The sequence below is a fragment of the Talpa occidentalis genome, unplaced genomic scaffold (genome assembly GCF_014898055.3).
Source record: "Talpa occidentalis isolate TD23 unplaced genomic scaffold, MPIMG_talOcc4v2.1 talOcc4.16, whole genome shotgun sequence".
Lineage (NCBI taxonomy): Eukaryota > Metazoa > Chordata > Mammalia > Eulipotyphla > Talpidae > Talpa > Talpa occidentalis.
Genome location: NW_023601653.1, coordinates 14,380,256 through 14,393,110, shown reverse-complemented (window position 1 = coordinate 14,393,110; position 12,855 = coordinate 14,380,256). Strand labels below are relative to the sequence as shown.

General features: G+C 35.4%; 1 protein-coding gene across 1 annotated transcript in view; it reads right to left on the bottom strand.

Annotated features, from left to right (window-relative positions):
• The window catches only part of ANKS1B (ankyrin repeat and sterile alpha motif domain containing 1B), a 793,190-nt gene that overhangs the window by 498,613 nt on the left and 281,722 nt on the right, over positions 1-12,855 (bottom strand). The window contains exon 11 of the mRNA XM_037513805.2: positions 9,285-9,421. Within this exon, the coding sequence (XP_037369702.2) occupies positions 9,285-9,421 (137 nt within the window). The remainder of the gene's footprint in view (positions 1-9,284; positions 9,422-12,855) is intronic.

Sequence of the window (12,855 nt, the reverse complement as noted above, 5' to 3'; positions counted from 1 at the left end):
TTTGGAGGTCTTTTTACACCTTGTCTATTTTTGCTGCAACCCAATACAATAGTCTGGGCTTTACTGAGTGATATGCTTTTTATATACTCTCTTTAAATTTTAACATCTATAGTCTGTAACCCCACAGTGCCCAATAAAATGTTATTCTAGATTTTGCAAGAATTTTAGAATTTTGCAGTTCTAAATCCTTAATAATGGAATGAATTACTTGTTATTATTTTACTATTAGTTCATTAAGCCCAGAAGAATTAAGTTCATTAAGCCCATAGAAGTCCAGAAGAATAGTCAAATATTTATTTCCTTCAGGTTGAGTCATCACCCAATCTAAACAGAGTTCATCATAAATAGCATTCAGCCTGAGACTATTATCATCTGTGCTAAAATAGTCTCTTTTTTTGCTTGTACTATGGGTCATTCCTCTTCTGTTACTTTAGATTTGGTTTAAGTTATGAAACAGAAAGAGTGCAAAGATCCAGCTTACTAAAACCACCACCCAGAGCATAGCCCACACTGCTCTATTAACTGTGATGAGAGTGTTTAAACTTTGGATCTTATTAGATTTATTCACTCATCCTATAATAAAACTTAGCATTTCAGACCCCATAAATCATGTCTCTTCAATCAACTTTTATTCTTCTCTTTCCCATTTTCTCCAACTTCTTACATCTCAAAACAAAAGAAAAACTGTTTCTTCAACTCTGCACTTTCTTTAACACATTGCCTATCTATTCTCTTTCCTTTACCACCACACTATTCAAAAAATTAATCTACAATCAATGTGTTATTTTTCTCCAACTCTGACCTTTTGCATCTTAAGCTTAGTGAAATTTAGAAGGTCTTTGTTCTCATAATTATGGCAGTTAAATACAAAATTTCCTTTTAAGGCCCTGCATGTCTAATCTTTTTATTTAGTTTCATCTCGCTTACAGGCCATCAAACTACAGCATCTGGTCAGAGTATCAGTCATGGAGCATTGAGACCCAGAGACACAATGGCTGCAGAATATTTGGACGTAGACACTTGGGCAGCCCACTTGGGAAAACCAGGCGCCACCTGTAGTCCCCTAAAAACAATATGTAGCAGCTAAAATTAACCCTGGTCTGAAAGCCCATGTGTGGCCATCTCATTCCCTTCCATACCCCATTTCCCACTGTCTGGAGACAGTGATAAACTAAGTAGGGCTAGCTTATGCCCCCAAATTCAGCTCTTCGCCCCATTTCCAAAGATTTGCCATGGTCCTCCCAGGAGAGGGGGAGATGTTGGGTTATCATTTAATAAAGTTAAAAAGCCCCCATTCCTTGCCCAGCAGGCACGTTTGGGAGGCTTGAATAGATAAGAATAGCAATAAGGCTGCCGTGGAAACTGGGTTATAGACCAATCACCATCAACAGAAATACCAGCCCAACTCCAGGAATGCAGAAGCTGGTCAGGACACAGTCTGTGTCAAAGGCCAATGCCCAAGATCAAACATCCCAGTAGAGAACTGGTATAAACTGGTACCCCAAGTATGAAAGACTTAAAACAATATAAAAGGGAGCTTCAAATCCTTCTTTGCATGCAGACATCTCCCATCTCACCCCTTGCTCCCTTGCAGGGTTATTTCAATAAACTACCTTCACTCTTCCTCACTCTGTCTCTTATGAGTTGTTTCACTCCCATGCATCAGGCCTCACCCTACTATGATACCACCATAATAATCATAATAATCAAATAAAGTGACATTTTTACTAGCCTCCAACTCCTGTTAAAGTTTTGACAATGTCAACTAGTCTCTTTTTCAATTTTCTTTTCCCCTTTTTATTCAAGGTAATGTTTTATCTTCCTTCTTTTCAATCTCTCAATGCTCCCTCTCTCTCTTTTTGCCAAGGCCTTTTATCTCAAGTACATATGAAGATGTTCCTTAAGCTTTCAGGTTCTCTTCTATATAATGAAGATAATAACACTGATTCCCCCTAAAATATCATAAAAATTAAATTATATTAGGTGCTCAACAAATGTTTATTATGCTGCTTAAGGGTAATCATTTCCCAGTCTTCTATTTTTGATACTCTTTTCACCATCAAATTATGCAAATCACTGTAAAGTCTTTACCTAAGCTCCTATCTCTCTAACCAATGCATACCATACCTCACACTCTACAAATTTATCAAACCAAAGTTATCATGCTGCCTTTGTTGGAGGAACAGTATGTCCTGAATGAACTCCACCATTGATATTTTATATACTCCATCCCCACCTCCATGCCAAAGAGATAGAGAACTAAGAACTACAACTCCTATCATGCCATTAATCTGCTATGACTCAACTTCTTGAAGGGGGATTACTGGGAAGTAAGGGTGGAGTTAAGCAAACACGTTTGGTATAAAACTGAACATGTGGATTTGAACTATCTTGAATTTCTCTGCCTTCAGCATATAGCCGAGGCCCCATCCAGCTCAGACACAATTACTGATAGAATGTATTGACCAATTAATCTCTCTCTCTCTCTCCATCCTCCACCCTTCTGGGTATGTCTATCTGTCTGTTTTCCCTCTTCTCATTCCCCCTGTAAATAAACCTTTTCATTAACTTTTCCCTTTGTGCCTACTTGAGTCTTATTCTGAGTAGTTAAGCACATAGGTGAGGACTAACACTCATTTCTATTTGGGGATTCTCTGTAACAGGCTGGTATCCAATGTGGGCCCACTACACTCATGGTTGGTCAGTCCATTGGACCCTTCCTTGAGTAGGTCACCGTAAGTACATTACAACTGGAGAACACATGGTAGGATCTTCCTGTCTCAAATTCAGAGGTTTTATTTACATAAAGCTCCTTTTATGTGTCTTTTTGACCTAAACATGGCCTTAACCATAATTTAGGTTATGATTTGATTTTTTTCTTTGAGTTTCCTTGGTATGATTAATCTGATAAAACCAAGTATATGGGAGATGATTTTGGTTCTATGGTGATACATGCATAGCTCAGGAGCAATTACCAGTCTAGAATTTGTGCTTCTGGAGGTCTTCTTGGGAGTAGAATCCATAAAACATCAGTGAGTAGAGTTTAGGGCATATTGTTCTTCCAACACCTTCACACTTATCAAAATGAACTTCTGCTTGTCTTTCTTATATTTACTTATTAATGTCACTCCAAAATTACAGCCAACCAGCCTCAAATCATTAGTCATCTTTGACTCCCTTAGATGTAATCCACCTCTCTATGTACTAATCATTGTAGTTCTTGCATCCAGTACTATATTAAAAAGGATAAAACATTATAACCAAATGTACTTATACAAGAAATGCAAAGTTGGATCAACATTCACTATTTTAAAAAATGTTATTTATTATGTCAACAAAATAAAGAAGGACAAAAATCATTATTGTCTAAACATATATAGAAAAAAGTATTAAGAATTTTTAATATCCTTTTCAAGCTAAAACCTCTTATCAAAATAGTAATGGAAAGGTAGATATGAAAAACTCATAGCTTACATTATACATAATATAGAAATACTGAATGCTTTCCCATAAAGACAGAAATAAGGCATGGATTTTTGGTTTTATCATTTTCATGTACCATTGCACTACAGTCACAGTAACAGAAAAATAAATAAAAGGCATAAAGATTAGAAAAGAAGTAAAACTATCATTATTCTTAGATGACAGGAGAGAACCCTAAGGAATTTATATTTTTGAAAACTACTATAACTTTTAAATGAAATTGTCCAGGTGTCAGGATAGAAGGATCATATAAAACTCTACTACATCTTATATACCAACAATAGACAATAGGAAAGTAAAAGTAAACAAACAATCCCAAAGCATTAAATCAACTCAGTGAGGAAAAGAAAACTTTTCTATGCAGGAAAAATATGAGTATCAATTCCTACCTCACACCACACAGAAACAATTTGAGATGAATCACAAAACTGAATATACTATGAATGGTCTGGAACCATCCTCTACCCTCCACTACCCACCCTTCCCATGCTAGTCTAGCAGGCAAGAGAGCAAAGCCATCTGCCTAGGCTTTAACTTTTGATCACAGAGCAACAGCTTTACATATTTGCCAATTCTCAAAAATTATCTAAGACTTTGGTTATCTTTGAAAAAGTCCTAGTTTTATTTAGATACATGAAGTTTTAAATGTAGTTGTAGGGGAAGATCAACTTTTGAACACACAGGCTACAACCCATATTCTTTAAGGAATTAGACTATGCAATCTAACAGGCCAAAGAAGTGGCTCCAGGAACAATTCAAAGTCAAGCCCCCCTTCTCACCCCAAGTCTCATTTAGATATTTAAAAAAGAAGAAAAAAATCTGGCTTTAAGAAACTAGAGTCTATCTCTGTAATACAGATTTTTGTTGCCTTTACCTTCTTTAGACTCAAAGATCCATTCTTTGAAATGCAAATTTAAGCTGTGGTTTCTTATCAGAAAGAGTACGAGAAAGACTATGGATACCCTGATGGTGGATGTGGTTTAGTAGCTTACACCTGAAGAGTAGGGATCCTATATTTCTGAATCATATACACTATTGTAAACCAGTGTTACCTTAATAAAAAAAATACTAAAAAAATTGAATCAATGAAAATTCTTATATTTTCACAAATATGGGTTGCTCTGCTGGGAAAATGTAAGAGTTGAAGATCCCTGGTGCCTCATGAATTTCATGCAGTATCAATAATAAAGCAAGCCACAGAGTTTACTGGAGGGTAAAAAATACAAGACATTGTGAGAGGAAGTAGGAAATCACAGAAGGCGGGAGACCTGCACAGAGGTTCTAGAGTCCCCTAGAATTTTATGTTTGTGTTTTTTTCTTGGTAGGGAGGTGTCCTCTCAATTAGGTGTACTTTTTCTCCCTTTACTCATTCCCAGAATATGAACTCCTTCTGCCTCCCAGACCTGCCAGATTTTATCTGGTCCTTGAAGCAAAGTGATAGTACCAGCCAGATTTTGGACTGCAGGACCAAGGTCGTATTCCCCTGGGGGAGTGGGTCTTTCTGTCTGCATGTCCTGCATTCTTAAGCACGTGGGTTAGGATTCACCATCCAGGCCATACCCTTTATTTCCAGGTTTGCTGCATTTCAAGACTGCCTCCCAGGTTCAAATTCTCACTTTGATTATCTAGTAAATTCTTTGTCTAACTATTATTGAGACTTATGTTTCAGTCAACAAAATGAAACATTAAAAATCAGAACTAGAAAGTTTCTAGAAAATAATATGGGAGCATATTTTCACAATCTGGATAAGACATAAAAAGCACTAATCATGAAAGGAAAAAATAGATAAACTGGATGTCACCAAAATTAAAATATTCTTTTCATCAAAGTTACCATTAGTAAATTACTTAGTCAAATCATAGACTTGGGAAAAATATTTGCAGTGCATAAACCTGACAAAGTAATTACAGGGGGATTTATAAGGAATTATACTAAATCACCAATTAGAAAATTGAATAATGCCTTTAAAAAAGACATGAACAGACACTTCTCAAATAAAGATATAAGAATGGGCAAAAGCACAAGAAAAAGGTGCTGATCATCATTAGTTGTCAGGGAAATGTAAATTAGAACCATAAAAAGAAATCCTTTTAGCCACCTGTAAGACTGGCTAAATTTTTTAAAAATGCAAAAATCTAATATACTAAAGGATGGTGAGAATGTAGAAAAACAAATTCTTGCTTATTTCTGTTGGTGGTTATAAAATGAAACAATTACTTTGGAAAATAACCTTGGGAAGTTCCTTAGAAAGTTAGCTACTCTATCAGATATGACTCAATTCTAGTCATTGGTATCTATATGAAAACACACAACTATAAAAAGACTTAGGCATGAGTATCCACAGCATATTCATAAATAAAAATACCACAAATATCAGTCAATAGGAGAGTGAATAAACAAATTACATCATATTAACCCAATGGAATACTACACAGCTAAAAAGGAAATGATCTGAATGAATATCAAAAACATAAAAAAATCCAATAAACAGTCCTAATCTATAGCAATAAAAATTAAACAAATTACCTCTGAGGTAGGAATGGAAGTAACTGATTAGAAAGGGACATGAGGCAACTTTCTGGGGTAAACACAGTGTTTCATATCATGTTCTGAGTAGTGGTTACATCTACATAAATAAAAGTCAAAATTCATCAAATTGTACTTTATTCTTCAAAATAGGGGAGAAAGATGTTTTCACTGGGAAAACATTTTTTAAATGCTATTGCAAGTAGCATATAACTAGTAGAAAGAAGAAAACTGGTATGTCAATAGGCTTACCTAATTCTTTCCCAGAGGTAATATATTTTGAACTATTTTTCCAAGTTTAAAAATTATTTCACTTTTAAGTACATGTAAATGAACCCAGCTTTGCAAATTCATCTAAATAGAGAAAGTGGACCTTTTAGGTTAATATACTGGAGAGAAACAAAGAAAAACCAGTAGCATATAAATATTTTAGTTTCCATAAATTGAAAACAGAATGTTTCACAATCTGGAGAATTTTAAGACATGAAAGAGCCCAAAAAAACAAAGGTTAAAAGATCAAACACAGGATGCAGAACTAACAGCTGTGACTTAGTGAGTTAATAAATATGTTGAGTACAATCAAGCTCAACAAAGCACTTCAAAGTGTGTAGTTTCCAAGTAATTAACACAGTAGTCAGAAACATAGGCAATATATAATCTTCCCTATCTCATATGGAAAGAAAGAACTCCTAGGTTACAATGGCTATTCTAGATAAAGACATGCTTGAGGCTAAGGGGAAGTAAGCTAACTAGCTCTAAACAATAACTCTTTGCAGTGAATGAGATAAAATTCTGGTTATATTTCTCTTCTATATCATTCATCTCACAATAAGACTGAAACACATCTGTCAGACAAAGAAATGTAAATTCATGTGTAAGGGTGACACTTACACTTTTATTTTTGAGGCTCATCACCAGTTTTAAGAGTGAAATGATCATTTCAATCACAGTAAATGAAAATAGTGTTTGAATATCCACAAGTCAATATAACTTTACAGTCCCTGCATTTTCAAACAAAAAATCCAGAATTAGCAAACTGTTTAGAGAATTAAACCTGTGATCAAAATATAGGCTCTTATGTAAGCTAACCAATAATTATCATTTCTTTGAACAGAAGCTCTCAACAATGTTCATCCCTGACACACCTGTGACTTGTCAGAACACACTAGGGAGTCCTCTATTCTGTCCTTCTAGCTGTCCCCCTTCCACACTATCTAGTCTCTAAAGCCTTTCATGAAATCTTGTATCCTACCCCAATACTCACAATTACTTCCACTTGAATTTTCTATTCTCTGTTTTCTAGAGTGAAGGAAGACTCCCCAGGAGATCAGAACACATGAAGAGAAATTAATATACTGAAGACTCTGAGATTAAAGGGCGAGTAGCCCAACTAGGTCACATTCTCCCCCAGTAACTGTTACTGTTCGCGTACATATAGATTTACAGGTTGCATTGATTCTAATTAAAATAGCATTGTCCTTTGTGACCTGAATTTCTTACTTCATTTTTCCTCCCTAAATCATAACAGCTAAGAGAAGAAGATGGGAGAGCCAGTTACCTTCATAAACATTTAATACTGGACAGAATGAAGGAATGGAGTCAAGATAGAAAGTCTGGCTTTAATACAATCTCCAGCCTTCCTCAAAGTCTACCTTTTAAATAAGCTAAAATAGAAAATGCAAAGAAAGATTTATGGAATAAAGTCCCTTAGAGTTTATTAGATTACAGAAAGGACTCTTTCATTCCTTGAAGGACCAAATGCATTTACAACTGAAAATAGTTAAAAATACTGGAAATGGAATAGCTGTATGTACAATAATACATTGTCTGCACAATAACTGCACAATAACACACTACTTGAAAAATGAGTGAAGCAATAATAAATATGACATTTAGCATCTAAACCTGAGTTTAGTGAAATTTATTTCTTGAAGCTAATGGAATAGATAAAATTTCTCCAAAAAGGAAAAAGGGATTTTTAAAGACATTTTCCTCCTCATGTTGGGATACTCTGTGAAATGTTACCTGGGCTAAATGGACATGTAAATTCCATCCTCATAAAGATGTGTCAAGTTGTACAATGTCAAGAAGATTTTCCTAACCTCTGAACAGGACTAGAAAACCATTATAGTAAAGAAAAGGAAAGAAACTTCAAATCAGCTGCACTATTTAGCCCCTTTGGAGTAACAATGTTCTCATCCATAACACTACAATACACATTTCCTTGGAATGAATGAAGGTCAGATGAAACAATTAGCATGAAAGTGTTCTTTAAGCTGTAGTGGATATGTAAAGTTCAAATGCCTTTTTATCAATGAGGGTGATAACTACAATAAAATAATCCAAAATAGGGCATGTTAAAGAAGGTAATATATTAAGCAAATCACTGTTCATGTAGACAAAAACAGTCTTACGAGATATATCTTTCCTGCATATTGACTCAAAGGATTTCATATCTAAGTGGATGGTGAATGGCATTGATTGGACCCAAATTCCCCCTCTACTGGATTTTATGAAGCCCATTCAGAATGAGCCAGGTTGAGAATACCACCAATTCCATGTTCTGAGTCCATCTGTTGGCAAAAATATAATGCAAACAGCTTTATAAGTGCTATTTTCAATGAAATATCACAGAACAGCTTGTCCCAATGATATTTCTAAAGCTTGCCTGCAAACCGCCTACTGGGAAATCCAACTGAAAGAGAAGGGGGAAGAGACAGAAACCCATACAGACAAGTGACAGGAGTGGGAAAAAGAACAAAAGATAAAGAGAGAACACTAGAAGAAAGTGAAAACTGGAGGCAAATAAAAAACAATCAGAGGTACAATATCAAACACAGACAAAATTAGTCAGAACCATAAAGAATAGAGAATTTGAGGAAAACATTAGAATAAATGGAGTTGGAAGATAGAGAAGTGGTCAAAAATAATGTATCATGTCCTGAGAAGGAAGACAAAGGGAATAGAAACAACAGAAAACATGAACCAGGTCAATAACTGGAGCATAAATATTAAAAAGCTGTGAAAGGAAAATAATGTAAAAGTCATTTTTCTAAACTTTTGTTTTCTTTATGTGTAATATATAAATTCATTTTTCCAAAAACAAATATAGATTTCAATGTCTATCATTAACTCCAAGGGAAGGAAATATCCTCCAAGTTCCTTTCTTTTAATGTAAAAATCCATTTACATATCATAACACAGTCCAGCATGTTGCAGGCACTAGTTCAAATATAAAATACGTTACAGTGCAAATGTCATTCTAGGTACTTACCTGGGGCCGAATAACTTTTACAATATTTTTGAGGGCAGTGTCCGGTGATGGAGGTGAGCAGTCAGGGGTTGGGCCTGTCGAGCTGTTTCTATGGTTACTAGTTCCTGGAGTGGTAATTGCTACCTCGGAGGAATTATCTGTGAATAAAAACAGTGCCATTATGAACCTAATCACTCAGTAGTATATTTTAAGGATAATGTTCATTGAATGTTTTTGTTTTCCTTTAGAGAGGAAAATATCACCCCCTGTAGTATTATTCAAGAAGGAAGAGTATTGTTATTCAATTCATAATGATAGATCATCCAGCATATATTAAGACAGTCACTACCATATGAATAACAAAAACCTGAATGAAAATGAACATGATAGTTTATATGTTGGGCTAAGTTTTTCACTTAACTTTTTAAACAGGTCTTAATCTTTACTAAAGTAGAAGTTTCATATTGGCCTTATTCATAAAAGCCAAACTCAAGCCTCCATAATCACCTAATCTGTACATGAAAAAAATGAAAAAATGACTTGTGCAAAATGCCTTTATAATGTAGACAAACACAAAACTATCACCCCCAGGCAAACATACCCTCCTGTACAGTCAAATTTAGTTTCATGAAACTAAATTAACCTTCTCTTATGTTCAGTATTGAAGAGGGGGTGGAATAAAGTAATCATTTGAAAATTAGTAAGATGTGTAACATTTTCTTCTTAAATTTACATCCAAACAAAATTATACCAAAGGATGCAGCTTGGGAATATTTAAATACTTGGAAAAGGATAGGGAACATTTATCAATAACCACTGCTAGCACAAAGAAAAGTTATATTAATGACAATATGGCAATTTTCTATAGCTTTTTATGGAAACTGTTTCAACCTCAAATCTGCAAAATATTTACTTCCCTTTTACATTTTTAATTAGCTCTCAATAATTTTGTGTCCCAACCCGTTAACTGAATTGATGCAAAAGAAACTGAAACTGTGAATTCTTATAGACTTGCAATTTTCACTGTTCCATGACCCTTGTCTACAGTTCCACATAAAAAACAATTTATGAAGGCACTTCTTGCTTATAAAAATCAAAGGAATGAAAACTCCAGCCACCATATAAAAATATAATTCAGTATCACTGGGAAATCCAGGTTCCCCACAGGTTCATGAAACAAAAAATACAAATGAGACCCCATAAATTAAATAGACCATTAATAGAATAAAATTTTAAAGTGTTCAGTTCTCACTCTTAACTCTGTTTTTTTTTTTTTATAGAGGCATTTTTTTTTTATTTATTTGTTTGTTTGTTTGCTTTGTTTATACATGCACTGGGTACAGTCAGAAGCACGGGAGGGTGAGAGAATTCACCAGAGCCAGAGCGGGGAGCAGAGCAGGCAGAAGGACCAAAGTACACTGCTGAGGGGAGCAGCAGGCGCCATGTGGGACCCTCCTCCAGTGGCCGGGGAGCAGCCGGGGATCGAACCTGCCCCGTGGAGGCTGCAGGCAGCTTCGCAACCCAGCGTTTAACCTCTGCGCCACCCGGGAGGCCCCTCACTCTTAACTTTGATTTAATAGGTAAGGTGGGATTTGAATTAGCATTTCAAGAATAGGTAGGGTTCTGAAAGACAGCTAGTGGGGTTGGTCTTCTGAAGAGAATAGAATAACCTAAGTAAATACTGAAACAGAGATAAGCCATCAGTCAATTAGACAATGACAAGACACCCTTACTCTCTATAATTGTCCCTTCCTTCATTCATTTAACCATACAACTAACATCTATTTGGGGACAATTATACATCAGGTACAGGTTATGTTCTAAGATCAAAATAAAAAGTATCTCTAGCTATAGGGTGGGAATACAGAGGCATAGATGAAGCACAACAGATTTTTAGGGCAGTGAAACTATTTTGTATGATATAGTGGTCAGTACAAGTCATTATACATTTGCCCAAACTTGAGAATGAACAGTACCAAGAATGAACCTTAATGTAAACTCTGTGCTTTTGGGTCCTCCTGGGGTGCCAGCATAGGGTTCACTGACTATAACAAATATACTAGTCTGCTGGGAGATGCTGTGCTGGTGGTGCTGTACTATATGGGGATTTAGGTTTCTGTGAACCTAAATCTGCTCTAAAATATAAAGTCTATTAACATTTTTAAAATCTTTGACTTTGAGGAGTATACAACCAAGGGTGGCATCACACATACAAATTATAATGCAGTATTACTTGAAAATTGATGACAGATAAATGAAATACGATGAAAAAGCAAGGGGAGAACAATCCAGAAGGACGATGACTGTGAAAGTCTTCTGCTTGGGAACAAGAAAGTTAGAACAGCACATAAACACCAGGGTATGGAGGCAGAAAAACATAGATGAAGTTGTTAGGAAGAAGTTAGAGAGAAGTTTAGATGAGTAAAGAAAGTATTTAAGTGTATATACTTATACATTAGTATATGTTTATAATGAATTCTATATGCAATAAGATATATTGAAGATATTAAAGCAGAGAGTGACATAGTAATGATAATAACAGCTAATGTTTATTGAGCTTAAATTAGACACGGAATATGTTAAATTCTTTTGCTTACTGAATCTCATTTTATCTTCAAAATAATTCTATGAAATAAGTTCTACTATTATCATTTCCATTTTAGACAAGGTTATCCCAAAGTTATACTGCCAGTAAGTGGCAGAGAAGAAATTCTAAATTTATGCCATTCTTACCATCAGCTGGCCAGCATGCCATCAATATGTAAAGTGATTAGAGAAGGAACCCAAAGTCTAGAGCACTGCCCACATTAAACAGAGTCAATGTACTCCACAGACATCTACAAAGAACTGGAGACAATAAGAAAAATCTAACATCAAGCCTAAGAACATCTTTAGGGTATGCTTGCATAGGCCATATAGCATACTACCTGGAAGCAGGGAGATCAGTTCAGACCAGTGACCCAGGCTAGAAATCAGAATGTTAGCATTGGAGTTGGTGACAAGTGGTTGGGATCTGGGTGTGTTCTGAAGGTAGACCAACATAATTTCTGATTTGTTGTATATAGGGCATTAGGGAAATACAGAAGTTAAGCATAACTCTAAAGTTTGTGACCTGACAGAAACATCAATTCCAAAGAGCACCTGCACCCCTATGTTTATAGCAGCACTGTTTACAATAGCTAAGCTTTGGAAACAACCCAAATGCCCAAAAATAGATGACTGGATCAAGAAGATGTGGTACATATACACCATGGAATATTACTCAGCATTCAAAAAAGATAAACACATGCAATTCGCAGCAACATGGATGGCGCTGGAAGGGATCATGCTCAGCGAAATAAGTCAGAAAGAAAAAGAAAAATACCGGGTGGTCTCACTCATAGCAGGAATCTAGAAAACTTAAATAAGGGACCAGGAAAATGAATAACTGTAAGAAAGTGAAAATCAAAATCAACAAAAAACTATGAACCAGAGACACTCTATGGGGGGTGGGGGGCAGGGAGGGGAGGGATTGGGGTCAAAATAAGGGGATTGTAATTGTATGGGGAATATAAAAAGAAAATTTATTTTAAAAAAATTAAAAAAAATAAAG